The sequence below is a fragment of the Rissa tridactyla genome, chromosome 3, assembly GCF_028500815.1.
Source record: "Rissa tridactyla isolate bRisTri1 chromosome 3, bRisTri1.patW.cur.20221130, whole genome shotgun sequence".
Lineage (NCBI taxonomy): Eukaryota > Metazoa > Chordata > Aves > Charadriiformes > Laridae > Rissa > Rissa tridactyla.
Genome location: NC_071468.1, coordinates 97,824,974 through 97,849,653, shown reverse-complemented (window position 1 = coordinate 97,849,653; position 24,680 = coordinate 97,824,974). Strand labels below are relative to the sequence as shown.

At 36.0% G+C, this 24,680-nt stretch overlaps 1 protein-coding gene across 10 annotated transcripts in view; it reads left to right on the top strand.

The window, feature by feature from the left end:
• PHF3 (PHD finger protein 3) overlaps positions 1-24,680 on the top strand; it is a 52,988-nt gene that overhangs the window by 20,033 nt on the left and 8,275 nt on the right. For 4 of the 10 annotated variants that reach the window (XM_054197020.1, XM_054197022.1, XM_054197021.1 and 1 more), the window contains 10 exons: positions 551-727; positions 1,851-3,672; positions 13,898-14,225; positions 15,296-15,473; positions 17,939-18,089; positions 18,214-18,370; positions 19,428-19,544; positions 22,445-22,576; positions 23,021-23,153; positions 23,648-23,843. In XM_054197020.1, the coding sequence (XP_054052995.1) occupies positions 551-727; positions 1,851-3,672; positions 13,898-14,225; positions 15,296-15,473; positions 17,939-18,089; positions 18,214-18,370; positions 19,428-19,544; positions 22,445-22,576; positions 23,021-23,153; positions 23,648-23,843 (3,391 nt within the window). Of the gene's footprint in view, positions 1-216; positions 294-550; positions 728-1,850; positions 3,673-10,247; positions 13,802-13,897; positions 14,226-15,295; positions 15,474-17,938; positions 18,090-18,213; positions 18,371-19,427; positions 19,545-22,444; positions 22,577-23,020; positions 23,154-23,647; positions 23,844-24,680 lie in introns of those variants that run through there. The other 6 variants (XM_054197023.1, XM_054197024.1, XM_054197025.1 and 3 more) reach the window with 4 other exon arrangements.

Sequence of the window (24,680 nt, the reverse complement as noted above, 5' to 3'; positions counted from 1 at the left end):
GAGGCTAGGAATTCGACAATGTTCTCTGACTCTCCTGGGAGACTAGTGCATGCTGCACTCAATGCTCTTCCAAAAAGGGATTTGCAGATGCAGATACATGATGTGGGTGGGACTTAGAGTTTTAAAATTGTATCCTATGAGAAAACTGTGATTTTAAACTCTTTGCACTTCTGGATCAGCTCTTTCTGCTGTTTACCTTTCTTCACTTTTTCTTAGGTGGGAAGGGACAGTGAGGAACAGCTGATCCTCTAAGACTGGGGACCTTCCTGTGGCAAAAAAACCCCAATAAAAATGTGAGTCCACCAAAAAGCTCTAAGGACTATCTACAGAAATTTTAAGCTTTGGGTGATAGCTTCTTCTCCACTGAAACTGCCTGACATGGGAATTTTCTGTCTTGCCTTTCTTCATTTTTTTCCCCCCTTTTGTTTGTTTTTAGATAGCCAAATTATGTATTTTCCCCTGTCTCTTCCCTGTCTTGCTTGCCGTTACAGCTGCAACATTTTTTGATCATTTTGTTTTAGGCTCTTTCTTGTTTGTTTGTTTTTCCCAGTTATTGGTCTGGATGATATTATGGATGAAGAAGGAGTTAAAGAGAGTGGTAACGACACCATTGATGAAGATGAGCTTGTTCTACCTAACAGGAGTTTGAGGAGCCGTTGTGAAGAAACATCAGTCGCATCACCAAGAAAATCGCCACGTTTAATGGCACAAGGTGATCATTCAATAGGTGATGTGTTTTTGCATGTTTGAGGTCAATTGAATTTTTATAATCTCACACCCCCGACATTTATAGACTTAAAGTAAAGCTTTGCTATTTGGTTGTGTGAATTCAAGTACAGACACTTCCTTTTTTACAAACTGGAGATAGATATTGGCATCCATAGGGTACTACTCAATTTGAATTCCTCTTCATTAAATATTTGGTATCTTCCTTAAGGACCGCAGGCCATAAACTCATTTTTTGAGATTGTGATCCTTTTACCTGCATCAGATTAGCACTGAGGTTCTTCACCAGCAAAAGCATATTGTATTTGCAAACAGCATTGGAGTATTAGGTTAGCATGGCTCTTTATTTTCTGTTACAATTTTAATTCTATTTATTTTTATTTGTGTATTTTTTAATTTTAAATTACGTTATAGTAATATCTCAGTATGCTTAATAATTATCTTAATGAAATATTTAAATTCTGTGTGATAGCTAATTGATTATAGTTAGGCTTTTTCTAACTTGTTGAACTGATGGAGTTATTGACAGTTCTGCGTTTTCCCCACCCTATAGAGTAGGCTGAGTTAAAAAGATAAAACTGCTTAATAGGGAAGTCAATTTAAATAAGAACCTGGGATACAAAGCTGGTGAATGTGCTTTTTAAAAATGCATTGGAATGGTTTCTTGTTTAGAAAATGTAAGAGATGTTGTCAAGTGATAATGTGACTCCATCTCAAATTTGTATACTGTCTTCTCTAAAAGCTATACTCTAATCAAAATATAACCTGTGCAATTTTTACTTGAGGTAGAAAAAGTTGAGTGGTAGAAAAGTAGTGGGTTTTGATTGTCTTTTTATCATCACTTCTGTTTTATATATATTATTCAGAACTTTTATCGCCATTAGAAAAATGTGATTTTACATCCAAACTGTGTCAGTGTAAAATTGAAATGCAAGCAACTTACAACTTTTTAAAGTAGAGAGAGCTTGTGGGTTTTTGTTTAAGTTTAGTAAACAACTAAGTTTTAAGTTCTTTCTGTGTCCAGTAAGCTAAATCAGGCTAAATCAGTTCTATTCTAGGTAAGTCTTGTGTTTGGAAAGAGGAGGATGCAGTATGCCTAAGACATTTTCTCTTTCCCCTCCTAGAACAAGTTCGGAGTTTGCGACAGAGCACCCTGGCCAAGCGTTCGAACGTTGCACCTCCTGTTAGTACCAAGAAATCATCTGTAAAAAGTGGATCTGCTCCAAAAACTGGACAGAAACAAGAGAGAAGTCCAGCTAAAGAGACGGATGTCGCTGCGCCCTTGAAAACAGAGCAGCCTAAAGAAGTTAGGCGTAGTACAAGACGATCAGGACAGACAGAAGGAACACCAGTAGCAGTAACAGCATCCCAAAGTAATACAAAATGTCTTCCTGGTCCCGAAGAGGTGAACGAAATAAAATCCGAAACCCTTAACCAGGCAAAAGTTGAGGAAACATCCCAAGAGTTAAGTTGTGCTAATTTAGCAGGAGCCTGTTCTCCTTCTCCTGGAGAGTCAAAGGAAATAACAGAGGTTGCAACAAAGATTGAATCTGGGAATGCTGAGACAGTTTGTTCAGTCTCTGCAGATACTGAAATTACTGCAGTTAAAAATGAAGCAAATGATGTGATTGATTCAATGGGCTCTGAAACTTCTTCAGGAGAAAAGACTGAATATAAAACAGAGGAACCAGAGAAGAAAACAGAAGAGCATGATCAAAGTGGGGTAACTGGAAAAGCTAATGATCCATCTAGTGTTTGTGTGAATCCAAGTGAAATTTGTGAGGCTGCTTCAAATTTGTCCAGCTCTATAGAAAAGGGGCTTGACTGTAGTTTAGGTTCCCACAATGTGGAAGTTCCTGATGAAAACACATTGTCAGTAAAAGAATGTGTAACAGAACCTATAGATGATAAGGGGGTGGAGAAAACTGTAACTTCATCTGAGAAACTATTGGACAGTACAGAGTTTAATAATAAAGACTTGAAAAGTGAAGAGTTTACTTCTGCTGACACAGGAAATAGCATTTTAGATAGCACTGTTCTGGACCAAAAAAGCCAAAATGTAGAGCAGCAGGTCAGCAGTACTAAAGTAGAAGGCCTTGAGGCATCAAAATTTCAGGATGATGATAAACAAATTAACATTTCATCAAAATGTGAAAAGAACATTAGGCCCCGGCATAGTAAATCTATAATACAGAATAAGCAAAATCTGACTGCAAGTACTCAACAGAAATCAGGTACAGTGCAACAAGAAATAACACGTTCAAGAACACGAGCTGGTCTTACTGTTTCAGGTCTTCACAGTCCATCTTCAGCAAGTCTGAAGCGGAATGCAGATGAGCAAGAGAGTCATCAGCATCCAAATAATCCAGTTAAAATTAGGAAGAAACAGTCCGATCTGGGTTTGAAAGCAAAGAGCTCCGTTTCAGGGGTGACCATAAAAAAGCAGACCAATACCATGCTGAAGAAAATACCCCGAGTCCAGGCTTCTGGGCAAGTACAGAAGTCATCGATTCAAAGAACAAGTGAGAAATCTCCTACTCATCAAAGCTGTTCTAAAGACACCCACCACTCTGTGCATCCCTTATCAGGGCATGTTTCAAATCTTGGTCAGAAGCAAACCCAGGGTCAGAAACAACAGCTTGCAACTGCGCTAAAAACGAACAGCTCCACAAAGGAAGAGGCAGAGTCAAAAGATCCCCCTGTTGTAGAACATCTGAAGGAGGATGATAAAGAAAAAAACAAATCAAGAAGAATCGATAAGAATCTCCAACCTCGCCAGAGAAGAAGTAGCAAAAGTCTTTCGCTTGATGAACCTCCGTTATTCATTCCAGATAACATTTCAACTGTTAAACGGGAAGGCTTGGAACATACCTCTGCTAGTGAAAGCAAATATGTTTGGGTGCCCAACAAGCAGTGTGGCTTTTGCAAAAAGCCACATGGCAACAGGTGTGTGTGGCTTTGTGTCTGAAGAATTTATTACTCGTCTCAGAAGATAATTTTTTTCCTCTTTTGCCAAATGTTTCATACTGCTGGTGCCAAAATGAAAAGGCATAGCCTTGTAATGAAAGTGGGTCTGTTATACTGTCCATTAGTTTCCTTTGCACTCATACACTTTTTTTTTTGTCTTTAAGTAGAGCATTAGAAACTAGTTTGGTCAAAATATTTTACTAGAAGTGTTTTATTATATCAATATATTTTTTGAGGAATGTATAATTCTGCTATGCTGTTAAAATATGTACTTTAAACTTGACTTTTTTTTCATAGAAAAGAAATGAGACTAAGATGTCTGTGTTCCAGATTGTCATTTCCTTATTTCCGGAGACCTCTTTAAGTTGAAGGATCACCATCAACAAAAAAAAATATCAAATAGTTGTTTGCACGTGACTTTTATCTAGTAGAAGTGTGATTCCAATACTTTTTTTTTTCATAATTGCAGTTTTACGTGGCAGCCTTTTTTTTTTTAAATTCATTTCAAATTAAAGATGTTTCTGATTGATTCTTTGCTTATGTGAGACAAACTTTTAATAGTAATTTTCAGTGAGTGTGCTTTAGAGCTCCGTATATCAGAGTGAAATACGGAACAATTACCTTTGGTGCCCGAGTTCTTTATAGCATTGATTTGTATATAAGAGCCCTTGTGAGTTTTATTGACTTACATCATATTAGAAAAACAAATACATGAAATCCATTTACTGTGCAGCTATAGTAACTGCATCAATGTGGCCTATTAAAAGAATTAAGGCTAGGTTTGCTCTGCCTGAGTGGTGAGAATTCCCCAATTGAAGGGGCACTCAAACTTAGTTCTGCGTGCTTTTGTGTGTTATTGTTGTGTGTTTTTTGTTTTTGTTTTTTTTTTTTTTAATTCTTTTATTGTTATGACGGTCCCTTTACCATTTGTACCTCTATAATAGCATTTAGTTTTATGCAGTGTCCATTTCCTTAGTTTTTATCATCTCATATGTTACCACAATGGTAGAAGTACATGGGTGGCCTGTATTACAATGTATTGTTTAAATTCAGAAAGGCTGCTTGCTGATACGAAAATGCTTATGTGGATATTTTTAAAGCAAAATATGCATATTGGGAGTTTAAAGTGCTTGGTATCTGTTAAAAATTCAGCTTTGAGTTGAACTCTTCCTATTTTCTTTGTGGTTTTGCAAACATTCTATGGGTTTTCTTGTTCTGAATGTTTTGTTAGAGTTCAGAAAGTCTTGATTTTTAATACTAAATTGATCTAGACAATACTGGAAAGATACAGCAGTGAGGCAGAACTAAATCTTATTTTAGTTTATAGAGTCAAAGTAACACTATAGGAGATATACGTACTATGCATTGATATAGGATTAAATGCGACGAACCAATTTTGCACCGCTAGCTCTTACTGCTGCTAGAAGAATAGTATAATGCACAGATCACCAGCTGAGGTTGGATTGAGAGCGCCTGTGAGTTGCCACAGATGGTGATTACTGGTATCCTCGACTTTGTAATGTCAGTCTTGTTAAGATTTTTTTTTTTTAATATGTCAGTGTAACAAAGCTGTTGACGCAGCCATGAGTTTCAGCGGGAAAAGATCAGATTCACTAAATGTAGAAAGATATTTAGTACATAAACACAGAATTCTTGTATATAGAATGTGACTGAGGCACACTAGTGGAGTGAGGAAGCTTGCAGCATGGAGCCCCATACTTAATAATAGAGAACTTAAGACTGTCAGTCCAGCGCTTTTTATCATCGCTATTCTAAAAAATGAAGTTTAAATTTGTTCAGATTAATTTATTTTGTAGTTGTATGCTGCAAATAAGGAGTCTTTCATGTGAGTCATGTGATGTCACTAAGATACAAGAGGAAGCAAAACTTGGGGGTTATAATAATTGGTGCAAGAACAAGAAAACGTTTTCAGTGCAGTGAGGAAAAAAAAGCAAGCTTAACATAGAGTTCACTTTTATCACTTGGAAAAACATCAAAACTGCCGAAATTTACTGTAATGATAAGGTGTTTTTTACATTCACTTTGTGGATTGTTTTTCAAGGAATTTTTGCTTCCCTTTTGTAATGGCCTGGCTGGCCAGCCTGTTCCTTTTTTTTCCCCCTCTGTTCATTGTATAGGAGAAAAGGAGAAAGTGTAAGACACAGGTATTGTCAAAAGACAGTAAGTTCAACAAGTGTCAAAGGCAGAGCTAAGATCTGAAACAATATTTGTGTTTATATCCTGCTCTATCATTCTCTAAACTTTGGAAATTTTTGTCAATGTTGCGGTACAAATTACTTGTAGAAAAAGAAGTTGGAACTGAAGTCGCAGCCCCAAGTAGGGAAATAATGTGTGTAAGAGCTTTGCAGTATGTGATGTTAATGAAATATTTTTAGAATTCAGGCTGCAAAACAATAGTCACTTGAACCTTTTTGTATTCTCTGCAAAAATGCAAAGCCACTAACTTGTTAATGTAATACTGAGCTTGGAAAATTGATTCAGGTCGAAGATGATGTGTGGAGGTTGTTTCATCAGCCTTGTTTGTGTAAAGATTCCCCAAAGGGAGATGCTTATGTAGGCTTTTCACAGCCCCAGAGCAATCTCCCTGTGCCTCCTAGAAGAACAGTAGGAGGAGGATGGTACTTGTATGTTGTCTTATTTCAGAATCAGCACATGACAAATGGAGTCAATTTATGTCTCTAGGAATATATGCAATAATTTGCTGACCATGTTAAAGTATGCTTACCTCGTAGTGCAGACGCAACAGATGTGGCTGGGAAAGGAGGAATCCTTTTTTACAAACATGTGTCTTGCTTTATAAGAGGCGTGCCCGTTTTTTTCTGTTAATAGATAGTCATTCTTTGGCACCTGAGCTTTGAACAGTGACTACTCATGCTGTTTTCCCCTTGTCTTGGTGCTTATAAACTGGAACCAATGTAGCTGTTTTGTATTTTTTATCTTCATTACCCCTCACTTGGTGGTCAATGTTTGGCTTTAGGACTAATTGTTTCAGTTGGTTTGCTTGATGTCAGTTCCCATTCAGAGATTTACCTTTGCAACATAACTAAAAAAATAATAACTAAAAAATAAATGAAAACTAAACCTTAGGTTTCTGGCCAAGTCAGATAATTACAATGTAACTTTTTGTGCTTAGTAATTTCAGCACATCTGAAACAGTGTTTTTTTTATTTTCAGCACCAAGTTTGAATTATTGTTACTCATAGTATTGCTTTCAACTTGCTCGACTTTGCTGTTGTGTTCCCATATTGCTGTCAGGTGTTTTCTCATCAGCTAAGAGCATAAATCATACACATAAATTTTCATTCATCTGTCTACAGATTAAACATATGTATGTGTATAGATGTGCATATCACATAGGATAATGTTACAGACTGAAGTTACTACCTCAGCTTCTTAATGAGGTCAAGTGATGTTGAAAATATTAAACTTTGTCACAAACAATAGTTAATTTTCCTGAAGACAGATCAAATGGAGATCTTTAAAGATAGTTGAAGACAAAAAATAATGTTTGATTTCTTGGCATAGAGCTAGATAGTAGCTCTGCAGACATTGAGAAATCTGCTAATGTAAGATTTCTTCGTGTATGCATCACATCCATCCTTATGATGTAAAGGCTCATGTTACAAATTTGCCCAGTTTTGACTCCAGGTGTTCAAGTTTTCTGTAGGCTGGAGGGCTGAACTCACTCCTTTCTTGTATAGATAGACAAAACATAGCTGACGTTTTGCAGATTGTCTCCCTTGTCTTCACTCTTATCATCATTAATGGAAGAAGTTCCACCAATTTCCGATTAATAATTCATAGTACGTAACTTTGGATATTCTGTTTCTAAGCAAATTTTATAGGAAGCATTATATCACGAGGGAAGCCTACAGCTTTAATTTGTTGCTGATGACTTCCTCTTTTGATTTCTACAATTCTAGTAAGGTTTTTTTGTATAGGCTGGGGGATATATAGAGGAAAAGTTACTAATATTGTAGAAGGCAATTAATTTGGAAGTGCAGGAATTGATTTAGCTAAGATATAGTATTCCTGATAATATAGTCACTAAAAAGTTTCTGCACAACTCTAATACAGAAAATTACTTTGGCTGATGGATGAAATTAAAAAAAAAAAATCTGAAAACTTTTTTTTCCTGTAATAAAGATTATTAGGAGATTGTTGGGTGGTTTTTTTTTTTTTTTTTTTTAAATAGTGCTAATACTTCAGTGAACTATTTTGGAATCAGGCAACTATATAATTTTTACAGCCAATACAAAAGAGAATGGTTCAGAAAGGAAATTAAGCCTCCGAATTTATAACCACCCTTAAGTTACATGTGTGTATTTTTTAAGGGTAGATGCATATGCGGCAAATGAATCATTGTTGTGACAACATTCTTCACAAGAAACAGTAATTAGGATAATTATGATGCCTTAGTTTCTAGTACATGTTCATTGAATAGTGTGAGTATGTTAAACTGGAGATTAGGCAAGATGTCATCAATTCACAGTCATGGACAATGCTTTTAAGTTTTCTACCTCTGTTACTGCTTTCTTCCACCATGAAGAGACTTGCAACATTAAAAGCTGCCATCTGTGTCCAGCCACAGCTGTAGAAAAACTGAATGCCAGTGTAAACAAAATAGCATTGTAATGTATAGTTAAAGAATGGAAGGACTCCACTGTGTTTTATATCTACAGTGGTACCATTTTATTAGTAGGTTTTTATATGGATTATATTACTCTGCTGCAGTATTGGTAAGATTATTATTAATACTAGTACCATTAGGGAGCCTGGCAAATAGACAGCATGATATACAATATGTGTGTGTGTGTATATATATATATGTAGTTTATAGAACTTATGATCCTGATCCTGCAAGATGCCACATGTGTGTAGAACCCACTGGTAATTGAGCTTCCTGTAATGTATAGTTAACGTTAGGAGTTGTATTGTACCAGTTTTTTTCAGGACTTCAGTGATTTTGATTTTCCTGTTGTTGGGCTCGTTTCGTGCATTCGCTTTTAGTTCAGAGAGCATAGGTTGCTTGTCTCCCTGCTTGCTTCCTTTTTGGAGAGGTTCATGTAATATGAAAAACAAAAAAAAATTGTGCTTTTAAGGAAAAAAAGAAATTTATATTACATAAAAGATGGGTTATTGAAATTTAATACTTAGGAAATAAGTTTATGGTGTCTTTTTCCTACACTGCAAGTTCTGTGTAAAGAGACTGATAGTGTTTCTTTGGAGATAGGTTGTTCTTGTTTCTAGAAGATCGAAACCTGAAAAATCATGTCACCTGTGTTAGACTTGCACAAAAATGCAAACGAGAAAGTGCTCATGTATACGTGCTCTGACAAAGTAGTGCGAATTTTTTTTTTTTTTTTTTTTTTGGACAAACACTTGTTTCACTTGAGCTTTGATTGAGCCCATACTAGTTCACTGATGTGGAATTTATTCACTACAGCTTTATCAGAGCCTGTCTTCTCCACTAGTAACATCCTTGTTAGCTGAAAGAAAAACAGTTGCCTCCATGCAGTGTTTCTGCTTTTAACATTGACTGGGCTGTAGCATCGATGCAGCTGAGGCACAGTTGTAAAGTTAATACAAATTTACAACAGATTTTATAGAAGATTGGTGAACAGTGCCATTAAAGAGGGGGTGGATGCAGATGTGGGACATGCTTTTAATCCTGAAGTTCTTAAAAAGTATGTGAACAGTGGTTTTACTCTTAGGTGAGTTTGGGCTTAGGGTGTCATTTTGAGTAGTTTAAGTTTTGCATTTTTTTAAGATTTGAATCCTTCTACCATGTTTTCCCTATGCTATGTACTACAAATGCAAAGGATTAGAGAGGCGCAATTATTTCTGAAGTAAATGATTTTCTGTGGGGATGCAGCTTACATAATTAATTAATTTTAAAATCCTGATTACTGGCCCACACTAACTATTCTGACAGCTTTACAACAAACAATTGTTTTATGAATAAGATGGTTTATGCCCATTTTACTTGTAAAATCCTATTTCACAGTAATGGATTTCTTTGGAAACTTGCTTGTGTTACATAAGTTAAATGCATGTAAATTAATTTTAAAACATGGCATGTATATTTTGAAAATAAATTGTCCAAGCCTGAGTTTTTCATCTAACAGATGAATTGAATTTACTAAAAATAACACACCAAAGAAAATCTCCCAAACCTAAGAGAGGCTGTGGAAGGCTTGCATTAATTATTGTCTCTCTCTTTATGTATCATCTATTACTTTCTGATTTTAAGGTGCATCTTTTCATGCCAATGCACGGACTACCAAGAGGATTCTTTAAAATGAATGAAACAATAACATACTCTCTGCAAAGGTCCAAAGAGCTATAGTACTGTCTGCTGTCACCTGTCAGCTCTTTTTAGATTTTTCTTGAACAAAATTTTGTTTTTATATTCAAGTCCAGTGAAAGCAATTCTGTTGTTGAATGTGGCATGATGTAATATTTTAAAATAAATTTTTCTTTCTCTTTCAGCTTTACATCCATGAGTAACCCAGCCTTACAACATGGTTAAAACCTCCTGCACTTCAAACTTGAAGCAATCTACAGTGAGAAACTTTGGTGTTGTAATAGTCCAAGATATCAGAACCTCTTCAGTCACAACTCTGACAGCTGTGCAAGAGGACATCCTTGATCCTTCAAGCCAGGCTTCAGTTTCCCTTGACTCCTCTTTTTAGTCTTTGAGTGTTGCCCATTACCCCATTGTAATTGCTGTTACAAATCATAATTGTGTTTTGTGTGCAGATGGGCAAAACAAAGATGTAAAAGTGGCCTTGTGGTAAAAAGGATTATTTATGCTACTGGTATCAAAATCAGTATGTTCTCTCCCAGCCTCAGAAGTCACGGTCTTGCAGTTGACTAGTGTGAAAATACTAGTAGAAATAGTGAATCTTTTAGGCAGGCAGCACCAGTATTTTTATTACCATTTTGTATAATTAGGTTTAAGCAAGACAATTGTAAACACTACATCCTGTTTTATAGTACAGGCTTCATGGACATTTCCAGATTGTCTTTGTAGTCTTAGTTTTTGAATTCTGAAGTTTTATTGTGTGTGTTTAAATATCGTGTAATTGAAACCTTATTGTGAAGACTGGAATGAAGCCACATGGGTATTCCATCTTCAGTAGTTTGCTTAAGATGGCTTAAATGACATCTGTCCATCTTGGTGTACATTCTTAGGGAAGAATGGTCTGTTTCTGAGCCAAATTCAGTATAAGTTTTTTACTTTTTTTTTTTTTTAATAGACCTGAAAATAAAGATGTAAGAATGGATGACTATCTGGTGCTTTACTCATCATACGCTGTCCTTATTGCCCACTTACTATGTGTGAGCTAAGCTGAAAAATTCCATGTGCTGTCAATTTAAAGTTGAAGATGTGCAGCATCTTGTGTATTTTAGTCTCCGGAGTTAATCTCTGCGTTTTTGCAAATTTGGTCTTGTGTTCTATATAATCAAAATTTTGTTTTGGTTGCTAAAGGTTGCAGTCTGCCTTGCTCATTTAACAAATTAGTCTCCAATGCCTGAATTTCCAAAGAGGGGGAAAAAAAACCCCTATATTTTTAATAAAAATTCAAGTAGTAGCTGTGGCTTCAAGACTATTCTTGGTTTCCTCTATTTTTAACTAAAAGGCATTCATTTATTAGTACACTAAAATATCCTTTAAGCAAGAAGCACTTGACTGTATGCTCTGATCTTATTTCAGCTCTGTAGAACGTCTTATGTTTGGAATTTTTGTAACCAGTTTTGGGATTCCCAAAGCTTTACTAATATTTTCTTGCCGTGGTGAGAGATGTAACCTATGTAAAGTATCCTCTTGTGGATCCTTGAAGTTGTGAAATAGGCACTCGCACTGTATTTTCTGCATCATGTTTGGCTGTAGGCTCTCAGAAAGGAGTAATCAACTTTCGGTTAAAGTCCTATCGCTTCTGTCTTGTTTGCCTCTTGTGTTTGAGTGTTACGGTATTACTCTGTTAAGACCATCGGAAGCAGTTGTCCCCCAATGTTACCTTTCTTGTGTCTTCCCTTTGCTGGAACGTGGATCTGAAAAGATTGAGGTACTGACAAAATGTGAAGGAACTTCTGCCTTCCTAATTGGAACTACTGAATAGATGGGCAGATACTGTTTGCTAGTCATGACTAACACCAAAAATGTACTTGCAGCTCAGAAAAAAGAAAATTAAAGAAGAGAAAATTGTTTTCTTCACAAACTAGATTAAGAAGTGGTTTCATCAAATCTAGCAAACAGCATCATAGGCTAGTGAAGCTGGAAATGACCTTTTTCTCAAACTGTTGGAGTTTTAAAGCTTCTCACTCTCATTTTGCATCAAAATGGTATTTACTTCAGCAGAATTTAATCCTGATTTATTTTGGGTAAGCAAGGACAGAACATAAAGGCACAATATTTTCTTTCTTTTATGTTTCTAACATTTTCTGCTACACAAATATTTCATCTCTTGAGATACTTGTAGCTTCTTGAATATAGTACCTGCATCAGGCGCTCTGGACTGTTCATCTAGTTGTGGTGAATGAGAGTTCCTCTAAGTGTGTTCTGTAGTATTTATATGGTTTTGTGAAGTAGGTAAGTCATCAGATCCTAGCCTTAATGGGAACATACATATTTTAGGAATAATCTTCCTTAGAATTATCTTATGAAAAAGATTTATAGGATATTAAAGAAACAGGGTTTGCAGGACAATGTATTTAGCTTGTTAAATACATTGCTGAAACAACCAGCATTTGATTGCATTTCTTTGTAAATCAGGTCTGTCTTCTGTGAAATTTAAAAACTAATAATTTGGTAATTTTTTCAGTATTAACAAACCACTAGCACTTTTCATAATACACTTTCAGTCTTTCTGGATGTTCTTCATCCAGACAAAATATATCACAGTTGATATATTTAATATATTTTATGTAAGTATAAATCAAAAAAGTTATAAAAGGGAAAGAGAACATAAGTGGATAATGCAAGAGATCTTCCTATGTCGTTCGAAAGAAGATCTTTCATAACAATGCTAGATTAATTCTTATAAGAAAGGATTGTAAAAAATAATAACTAGCAATTAAGTCTCCTGAAATAGGTTAATTGAGGTGCTTAACTTGTCTAACTTTGAAATTCCCCATCCTTCCAAAATAGTTCCACTGGAAATTGTACCTTTCAGTGCAATTAGGTGGTACTGATACCTAATGCAGTTTTCAAAATGCTTCTGTAAAATAGTCAGAAATTACGGTTTTATTTTAGATCGAGTGATCTTTACAACACTTTGAAAATCTGTACGTAAAGTTACTTTTACTGTCAAAATAGTTAAACAATTTAAGTGATTGTAAGATGAAAAGTGTCCCTTAAATGATACTCATTTTAGTGTTTGAAACATCCTTTAGGTAACTGCTGGCTCTGAATAAAATAGCTGAGCAACACAAGAGCGGCATGTACCTAATTTAAGACGAGGCAGTCAGTCACTGCAGGCTAGCCAGATGGAGCTGGAAGCCAAACTCCTGGTCCCATATTCACCAGTAAAGAGTCCGTAGGGTTGGAACTAGATGATCTTTAAGGTCCTGTCCAGCCTAAACCATTCTATGATTCTATAACTTTCTGAAGTAATGAAGTAATAACTGTCTAAGGAATGTGATATAAAATACCAACTCGTTTGGAATATCTTGATGTTTCTGTGCTGGTCGTATTTGTCAAAGCGCTCAGATGTCTCTTCTATGGAAGGTTGTAGTTGATACGTTTCTGCTGTAAGGGTGATGATCATATTTGAAGGAAAGCAAAGATGATATGCTCTTGCAGGAAAATTTTCAAACAAAAGTTTACTGGTTTTGCGAGTTGTGGATTTTTTTTTTTCCTAATCAAATTTTTATAAACAGTAGTCTGACAAGATCCTGTTGGTAGGATTTGGGGGCAGGTTACAGGAACACGTAATGAGGTTATGGTATTCTCTTGGACTATTGCAAAAGGCAAAAAGGCAAAAAAACCTGTTTCTCAGGAAGATCATACCATGTCGTAAGGCTGGAGGTGGATGTAAAGCTGCAAAGAAAATCACTTCCCAGGCAAGAAGGTATTGTTGAGGTGCACAAATCAAAACAACTATCGGTACATTCTGCTTAAGTTGCTGTATATTCTTTCATCATCTGTACACTGACTTACGTCTTATTTTGTTTTCAGATTTATGGTAGGCTGTGGTAGATGTGATGATTGGTTTCATGGTGATTGTGTTGGACTGAGTCTTTCTCAAGCGCAGCAGATGGGGGAAGAAGACAAAGAATATGTGTGTGTGAAGTGCTGTGCTGAAGAAGACAAAAAAATGGAGTGTTTTGATCAAAGTGTACCGGATACGCAAGTGAAACTTGAAATCCATAGAGAAGAAAAAGCAATTGAGTGTGAAAAACCGGGGATGTCGAAGCAAACACCTACTTGTAATATAAATGTAACAACTGAAAAAACAAAGCAAACTGAGGACGCTGGGAAGCACAAAGTCAAAATCTTCAGACGGGTGAGTCTTATTTAACTTCTGATAATTATTGGGGGTAGAAGGAGTTTTCTCTTAACGCCCTGCCATTTAAAATACCATGTTTCAAACATTTATATGAATCTAATTTAAAACTCCTGTGTTATTATTTTCAGAGTCGCTTCATTTTTTAACTGGCTTGACTCCTTTGAGATGATAACTTCTCTCATATTGAGCAGGGTCATGTGCATGTCATAGGTGTGTGTGTAAACACACCTGTGCATATAGCTGTATATAGAAATGGTGGAGAACTTTGTGCATTTTTCTTTCAGATTTCTAAACACTTCTACAGGACATCTGTCAATTTGCTGTATGATATATGCAGATCTTTTAAATATCTGTAGAACAATATGAAAACAGTATTCCAGTTTTGAGTGTTTTAACTACAGATTGTACATAGAAGAAAACGCCTGACATTTTAGTTAGGGCCTTTCTGCTTTCTGTGTGTCTCATTTTACTAACCAAATGATAATTTGCAAGAGCAGTGAGATGTTTTTATTACAATACTTTAGAATATTTTAGTATGCAGCATCATGTTCATCATAACTCAATGACCAGTAATCCTTTTTGTCTTATTTCTGAATAGCAGTGTTGTAATTGTGACATGTAAGCTATGGTGTTTAATTTTGGTTTAAATGTACTTTCTAATCATAAGTGACTTCCCATGGATGCATGGCTAAAACTGGTTAAGGGATGTTCATTGGTATCCCGGACCTTTTAAAATAGCTGAAAACATAGTGATTTTCAATATAGAGCTTAACTGCAAATTGCCTGTGATGTGTCTTTGGCCAATATTTCAAAGAGATTGTTAAGGAATACTTGGCAGTAATTTGGGATATTGCTTAGTAATTTTTTAGAAATATACGATGGTGCATACATCCAGAGGATTCATTATACAGTATACTTAAAAAAAAAAATGGGAAAAATATGTGGCAATTACGTAGTGGTTCATTGTGCATTCAGTAGCATGCTAATGTGTAAATGTGCGTGGTAATTACATAGTGGTTCTTTGTAGCATTCAGTAGTGTGCTAACATGTGTAAATATTTATTTCAGGAATCTGGTGATGGGAAGAACTTGTCCGAGTCCAGAGACTCGGATACTAAAAAAGGGCAACATGTTCCTGCTCGAAAAGGATCACAAACTGCTCAAATTCCTCGGCGGTCCCCTGACGATAAAAGTGAAAAAATAAATAAAGAATCCCTTAATGTGGTTGAAAGGTCCACGAAATCAGGTAGCGAGGTTTGGTGAAGTACTCTACACTATAATTCACGTATACGTATGGTGAAGGATGATGACTTTCTTTATAGTATCAGTTTTTCAAAGCACGTATTGTAGTGTAAGTGATGGTGATCTGGAGAGCTGTTTGTTCCCATGATGTTTATGATCTTTATTTCTCATTTCTCTTTAAATTCAATTTCGCAGGTAAAATGTTTCCTGTGTAGATGTGCAGATAATTCCTGTTTGAATACTAGGGTGTGCTCCCGTAATCAAGAATGGGTGAAAAAGTACACAAAGACATCTCTGTATTAAACTTTATTTCACATTGCAGAAAACTTTGAAATACTCTTCCATAAAATACTATGAAAAACTTAATGTACATAAGTCTTTTAATTGCTATATAAACTATCCTTTGACTTACTGATGTCTTTTCCACAAATTGACAAATAATTCTATCAGCTCATTTCAAAGGGGAATATTATATTGCACACTGAGCTATCAGATTTTCATCTAAATTTTATTTGAAAGGATGAAGGGACATATTTCCCCTCCCAGAAACCTCTGTCCCCTCCCCAGCTTCCTTCCAGAAAGCATTATTTTTCTAAGATCATGGTAATAGGAAATTAATTTGTGACTGAAATCTCAGCAGCAAAGGTAATGAGATTTTGTGTGAGAACTGTGTCTTTATCTCCTAAACTCGAGCTTGGAATTCTTGTCTAAAAAAAAAATATGTTCTTCTGGTCTTTTGCTAATGCTCATACATTCTAGAAACTCTTTTTAGTGGAAGGAAACAATAGAAAATGTCAGGGTTCAGTGTAAATCTCAATAAGTATTTTATACTGAATGGTATCTTGTAGACTTCAGATACCTTGTTGTTCAACTTCGAAATTCTGAGTCACAAAATAATTGACATCCTTTCCAACTGCAAATTGCATGGAGCAAAATGAGTCTCTGGCATCCATGAAATAATTTAATTGTTCTAAAATGTACTGATTGAACAAGAGGATGACAAGAAGATTTTTACAGTGACGATTTCAGAATAGAAGTTAATATAAAAATCATTTTTAAACAGAGGGGAAGCTTGGCAGTCTCATTTAGAACAATTAACATAAAATTATTAAGCAGCACATTTGTCTTAATCTCTTAACTGCTTTGAATTATGCTCATAGTTTCATTGTTTATTGTTAATGTTGCCCATCACTTCCCTGTTAGGGAACTGTGTTTTCAGATGGTTGAAACTTTGTCATTTAAATATGTGGGGGTTTTCCATTTCCCCTGGCCCCCTCAGGCTACATCTTTTGAAAGGTTTTAGTCCAGTTCTTCATCCTCCTTTGGAGGAGGAGATAAGCAAAAAAAAATAACATATTGAGCAAATAAAAGCATTATTAGAGCTGCTTTACTTAAGAAGCCTAGCACATGGATACTTTAGATCACAGTGCGGAATGGCTAACAGCTGTCTCGGGTCTCTTCCACCTTGCTGGTGAGAAAAGGGCAATCAGTAATTTTGATAGGGATATTAGTTGCATTAATAAGAGAGGTGATGATCCAATCACGCTGTCTGCCCAACGCAAAAGAAAATCTGTCTATTTATAGCTGCTTGAAAATGCAGTTAGTTTGCTTCTGGTATTAATGCATTTTAAGTTGCACTCAGTAGGTGAAAGTAATAATAAAAGAAATACTGCTTTTTACCATCAGACACAAAGTTGGATCTCTATCAGTCTTCAGCTTGTTTCTTTTTTTAGAGTAGAAAGGGAATAAATTAATATTTCCCATTGCTTTCATAAATACAAGGCTACTGCTCTAAATTAGTGACACGTTCACGAGCTGAGACAAAAGAGCTTTCAGTTGACACTCTGAAAACTAAAGTTTGAAGGAATTTGGGGTTTTTTGCTTTAATGATTTTAATTTGATTAGAAATTGCCACTATTTGTATCATTTATGACACAAACCTTATAATGGCCTTATTTAAGAGTGTCTGTTACCTGAATCAGGAGCTGAGATGATTATAATTGAAATAACTTTGATGGCTAACACATACAGAAATGCTAAGTTTAATGAAAAGTGCTATCTTAGAGTTTAATATGCTTATAATAAGTGCTTCCCAGTATATTATTTCTCAGTTTACTCATTGAAAAAATAATTTGTGCTTTTACAAAAATTCAGAGTCAAAAATCCTACTTAAGATCAAGCTAATGAGCATTGGTCATCTTGGTTCAGTGTAGAAGAAAATACCTTAAGTCAAAGAGCAAAAGTCCTGTCTGTTTCTGCTAAAGAGTTTTTTTTTCTGGATTAATCTATGTAATATGAAATCCAAACCAAATAAGAAAACAAAAAATAAACAACCTTGTGAGTCCATTCCTTCTCCTTGAAGGTCAATTCTTAGCAGTTTAAAAATAAAAATTCATGATATCTGGCAACAGTAAAAGCTCATAGCAGTGGCTTGAGAAGTTTACAATTTTTAACTCTGTGTTTTGACAGGTGTTCATGAGAAACAAGAAATTAAGAAAAAGAAAAATGAGAAAGGATCCATTAGTGCAACACACCTGCCAGCCGTGCCAGCTTCCAAACCTTCTGCTGATCAGATAAGACAAAGTGTCAAGCAGTCTCTTAAGGAAATCCTGATGAAAAGGTAAAGAAATATTATTAAATGAAACTATTAATTTGTGTTTGTAATTATTTTCTTTCAGAAGGTGGAGGAAAAATATATTAATTATTTGGAAGCATTTGGTAATTTCCCTTGTGTTCTCTCACAGATTGACAGACTCCAGTTTAAAGATTCCTGAGGAGAGAGCAGGAAAAGTTGCCACAAGGATTGAAAGAGAGCTGTTTTCTTTTTTTCGGGACACTGACTCAAAGTATAAGAACAAATACAGAAGTTTAATGTTCAATCTAAAAGATCCTAAAAACAAAGTATGTATTATTTGTCTGTTGTGCTTTACAGAAATGCTTTATTGGCCATAGATTAAAGGAAAAATCTTCTATGTAGATACATTATTAATCCTTTCACAGTTTATCCTGTTTGTTTTTTTTTTTTCTTCTGTAGGTTCGCTCATCTTTTTGGTGTTGTTTGTCCTCCTGTGCACTCAGTGTTCTCTGTGTTCTTTTACGCTTCTTTCCCCATCATTAATTCTTCAACTTCTTGCTCCCAGTGTACTTTTTATAGTGGGGTTTCAAAGTGTAGTGAATATAGCTTGCTTAGTGTAAGTGTTTGTCTTTACCCCTGTTTGGGTGTGTCTGTCCCCCAACACATAACTCTTTCTTGCTTCCTGCACTTATTGTTGTTTCTGTCCAGGAGCTTGTCCCACTGTGCTTTTTCACACCCAGATTTCTCAAGCTTGGTTTTCACTCTCTTTTCTGCTTTCTATGAGCCCATCATTCAACATCACACTCACCTCCTCAACTTCTGTCTTCTGTGCTTTTATCAGTTACTCTGATGAAGCTGCTTTGTCTGTAATATTGTTACAGCTAGCCAACTGTACGTCATATGAACAAGTTAAATTCTGTCACTGGCTTCTCTTTGTTAATCCTGCTAAATTACGTGGGGCTTTTTTTACCCTAGGAGTTCAGTTCAGTCAGTCAAGAAGCATAGATGGATGTCCTTTTTAATATTGGCTTCTTTCTGCTGTATAATACCAGAGATTTGCACCTGTACAAAAAAAAAAAAAAGTCCAAGTTACTGCTGCAGTGGGCATAAACTCACTTTCTCCTTTGGAACAACAGTTAATTATACATCTGATCAGTAAGAGCATATGTTGATATGTTCTGTTATGTAGAGTAAATAGAGTTCTGAAATTAAGCTTTTTATGTTATAAAATCTAGTACGACTTCCTACAATGGGAGATAACTACAAAACCACACGATCCGTATAGTTGTTTGGAGTATGTTGTATGTTGCTTCTCTACTTCATTTCCTGCTGCGAGCTGGTTTTGCATTGCTATCAATACTTAACTTTCCTTCTTTCTTCTAGATATTATTTAAGAAAGTCCTGAAAGGAGAGGTTACTCCAGACCATCTAATAAAAATGAGCCCAGAAGAACTGGCTTCCAAAGAACTGGCTGCTTGGAGGCAGAGAGAAAACAGACACGTGAGATTTGTCAACTTACGCTGTTTGATTGACTGCCTATGCGTATTTAACTTCTGTTTTCAGGTTAACGTATGTAGAAAGAATAGAATGTGTGTTGCACAAAGCAACGCTGACTAATCAGGAGGATCTCTAAGAATGTATTTGGTATTAAAAACCCAAAGACAGAACTGGAAGAAGTGTAGTAAATTCCTGAAAGAGGGAAGCCGTGCATTTTCCTCTGCTGTGCAACTTTGTTGCTGCTTCCTCATTCTTTCTTCTGTCTCAAGAGCTGAAGGCTTCTTTGTCCGTATTTCCAACAAGATTTTAAAGCTCTGGCTGGAGCTTTATAGACAACAGTTTCTTAGAAAGGGAGAGAGATCTCTTAGGACAAACCAAACTCAGCTGGTGTTTTTTATAACTTACATACTCATGGAGCATGACAATTCACCCACCCAGAAGTAAACCTGAAGCTGAAGACTTGATCTGCCAGTCTGAAAGGCAGTCTAAAGGGGGAAAAAAACCACCCACCCCTAAACCCCAACAAAGCATAGGAAGTTTATTAGGTTAGTTAGAGCATTACTTCTCTTGAAACAGAAAGTCATGCTATATTTATAGCTGTGTTGCCAATTTAGGTGCAGAAGCAGGAATATAAGGAGCTGTATTATATTTATAGAAGATGCCTTTTGCTTAGCTATTACCATGTTGATTGGGCAGTTAGTCCTATGAAAGTTAACTGCAGCTGCTTAGCAATGTCCAGTTTACAGCATCAAGTGTTTTGGTTTACATCCTCTGGGTTTATGTTGGCAGAATCTTTGTATTTATATGCATGCCACTTCACAGAACTGAAAGGCACAAAATTGGGGTTGTGTCAACATGTGCATTTTGTGTTTGGGTTTTATGATACTAGGAATTGTGTGTTATATCAGACTATATCAGATGATTTCTGATAAAAACTTAATGAGCAGGTAGTGTAACATGTAATAGATGGAAATTCATCCTCTTGAATGCTGTGTTCTCAGAATGAAAAAGTGTTCAGTGATAAGTGACTCAGTTAACTGCGATTTGCATTGCAACATTAATTGTTCCTGAGGTTTTTTCCTTTTCTTTGCATATTGCAACTAGACCTGTTTACAAAACATAACAACTTTTTGCTAGTTCCTATGTAAAAACACTTGTTGAATTATTCTATTATCTCGAAGTCGTTTTGGGGGCCTAGAAAGGCATGGGAAGTTTGTTTATTCTGTAGATACCTAAAGCCCAGCTTTTGTAGTACATCTTCATTACTTTTATTTTTATAAACATCAATAAAATACAGAAAACATACCATACAAAAACAATATTCCACTGCTGTGAGGAACAGCCTCGAAGCAAAAGTGCTTGCAGCCCAGAAGTGCTTGCTGGTGCTTGCAGCCCAGAAGGCCTGTCGCATCCTGGGCTGCATCAAAATAACCGTGGCCAGCAGATCCAGAGCGGTGATTGTCCCCCTCTACTCTGCTCTCGTGAGACTCCACCTGGAGTACTGTGTCCAGCTTTGGAACCCTCAGCACAAGAAGGACATGGACCTGTTGGAATGGGTCCAGTGGAGGGTCACGAAGATGATCCAAGGGCTGGAGCACCTCTACTATGAAAACAGGCTGAGAGAATTGGGGTTGTTCAGCCTGGAGAAGAGAAGGCTCTGAGGAGACCTTATAGTCCAGTACCCGAAGGGGGGCCCTACAAGAAAGCTGGGGAGGGGCTGTTTGCAAGGGTATGTAGTGATAGGATGAGGGGCAGTGGTTTTAAATTAGAGCAGGGTAGGTTTAGATTAGACATTAGGAAGAAGTTCTTTACAATGAGGGTGGTGAGACACTGGAACAGGTTGCCCAGAGAGGTGGTGGAGGCCCCATCCCTGGAGACGTTCAAGGCCAGGCTTGATGAGGCTCTGAGCAACCTGATCTAGTTGCAGATGTCCCTGCTTACTGCAGGGGGGTTGGACTAGATGACCTTTGAGGGTCCCTTCCAACCCAACACATTCCATGATTCTATGAAAAGTGTATGCTGCTCAAAAAATTACTGAAGGGTCCTAAATATTTCAGAGAAATACTTCAGAATTTCTAGAAGTTGAAATGGAATACAACATATAAAATAAATAGCAATGTATCATTTGTCTGTATTTTTGATTTTCCTGTGTAAGCAAGACTTAGAGACTGCTACTTGCTAATTTTTTTTTTTTTTTAAGTTTCCCCAGTGTGTTCAAAAGTAACTGTAGGCATTTGTCAGACCGATAAAGCAATCGTGGAATCCTTGTTTCCTTATGAAACCAGGCTTAAAATATTGGGGACAGCCAACACAAACTGTTTCTGGTTTAAGAAGGAGAAATTTGCTTTAAGAAGTAATTTTAGAAATAATGGTTGATGTTTTATTTTTTGCAAGAGAGCAAAGCAATGGGGCTGGTCAGAATTAGCATATCCATTACTTTAAGAATACATTTAAATGTTTTTTTAAGGTGGAGCATTAGGTTTATGTACTAAAAACCCAGCTCTTGAAAAATGATAGAAATCTATATTTATGTCCAATGTTGTCCCGAGTATTATGGGAAAAGAGTTGATGCATTTTTTTTTCTTCAGCTTTTGGAAAGTCAGAATTACCTATCTTTAAATTTAGTGTTGAAGGTCTGCTTTAGAACTTGTTTAAATCCATGCCCTAGAAGTACTTGCTGCACTGTAGGTGAAGTGAGACCAGCTGCTTATGCATTTGCTTTAAGAAACTATTTGACTCTTGCAAAATAAGAATATATTCTTGGTTTGGTTTTTTTTGTGGTCGTCCCCCCCCCCCCCCGCCCGAGGATTTCCTAATTGCAGTCCTATTTTCTGTTGTTACATTTGTGGATATCCAATTGTTATTGCATGGAAGTAAATGAACATAACTTCCTGTTTTTACAGACAATTGAAATGATCGAGAAAGAACAGAGGGAAGTTGAGAGAAGACCTATCACAAAAATTACTCACAAAGGAGAAATAGAAATTGAAAGTGAAACACCAATGAAAGAGCAAGAGGAAGTCATGGAAATTCAGGTAGAAAAGAAAATGTGGCAACACAGTGTATTTAGTTCCTAGGTAATAGGGTTGTAAAGTGGTTTGTTTATGATTTTGTTGTTTCAATCTGTAATTATATGTTAGGTCTGTTTAGAGTTTAATTTTTTTTTAATCTTTACTGACTTTCACTTCTGGGCCTGGTGTCTTTGTTCTTTCCACGTTGTGTCTGTGACTGTATGATGAATTCTCCTAATAGTAGAAAATACTTTAAATCTCACCTAAAAGATATTTAGGAATACTAATTCATTCTTTTAATGTGTTTGTAGATTTTTGTGGTAGCCTTTTAGGCTATATAGCTGAAGGGAGAGTTTTATTTCTGAAGGGAAGAAAATACCATAAAATATTCAAGCAATATGAATAGCAATATTAGGAATATTAACAGAAAAAAACCCAACTAACTGAAATGTGTTTGAGTTTTCTTAGGAACCTAATATGAAGTTGTTTGAGAAGTCAGAGGAAGCTGAAAAAGATAAAGAAGTAAATGAATCTGCATCTCCAGACACCACAAGTCAACATAAAAATCATCTCTTTGATCTTAACTGCAAAATCTGCATAGGTAATTTTGAAAAGCATCTCAAAATAAATACATCATGCTTGCGAAATGCTTTTCAGTCATAAATCTCAGTATACCTCAAGGATGTAAATAAATGGGGTCTTTTGCTGACAAAGATGTGGAAGCAGTGTTATAACTTACAAAAGAGACAATATTAAAATTACAGGCTATTGGCATAAATTTGTCTTCTGTTTAAAAAAAAAAAAAAGACTGATGAGAAGGACATCCCTTTCATGGGTGTAAATGCTATTGTTGATTCCTCATTTCTTTATCCTATCCCACTACAGCGGCAATATTTATGTATACGTTGTATATATTTATACAATAGTATAAATTTATATATTGTATAAATATGTATAAAATGTATTATTTCTTTATCCTATCCCAGTTCAGTGGCAATATGTAGTATTTTTGGTGCGTCTTCCATGTCTTCAGAGGAAATCCTCTTTTTGTTTCTTTAATTAAAAATAAAAGCCATTGCATTTCATTCTCTGTAGGCCGAATGGCACCACCTACTGATGATCTTTCTGCGAAAAAAGTGAAAGTGTCCGTTGGAGTTGCACGGAAGCAGTCAGACAACGAAGCAGAGAGCATCGCAGACGCGCTTTCTTCAACATCAAGTATTTTGGCTTCAGAATTACTGGAAGATGATAAGCAAGACTCATCAAAATCGTCATTCACACCTCTCCCAAAGTAATATAAACTGTAGAAACAGGATTTTTAAATGGAAGACATTATTAGTCTTGTTAAGCTATTATGACTAAAGCTAATGTTTTTTAAATGTCATTTCATTAATCCGTTTGTGTAGTTGAAGTTGTACACCTCTTCTTAGGAATGGGGTTCTGTGCCAGAGTAAGTGATGCTATGCTGCTATGTAAAGAATACTACATATATTGTTATGATTACGAACTTCTAATTAGCCCATACTCGTTTTGGGAAAAGTAAACTTCTTTACGTTTTCTGGTGCAGCAAGGTCTAAAAAGGCATGTGAGTTCATATTAAAAAAGTTAGGATATAGATTTCATATTGTATTTTGCTATTGAGGAACGTGGTATGGACAGTGCTGCATTTGAATGAGTGCGTGTTTATATACGTGTATATAAAGTTAGGGAATTTGAGATCACCCTAAACAGAGCATTTACACTGGTAAATCAGGCTAGTTTCAAGTCTCAAAGCAACACTTTTCTGGAAATGACAGTCCAAGAGCAGCTTGTCTGATGCTTTGCGTATTTGCTGTCAGCTCTCCGTTTTCTTCCACGTTCTGCTACCCACTAAAGAAGGAATTGCAGTTTAGGAGGCTGTTTTTTTTCTGGTTTGAGGGAGGAGTTTATACAAAAACATCGACTGCTGGTTGTTTAGAGTTGACCAGAGTTTGTGCTGAAATTCTGCCTTTATCAGGACAGTGGGATCCTTTACTGAGGACAGTGGACTTTGAATCTTCAGCAAGCTATTCAAGACACAAAGCCGTCATTTCTAGTGTGGACAGAATCGTCGGTTACTGTGTTAGTGTAACAGCACAACACCTGGTGC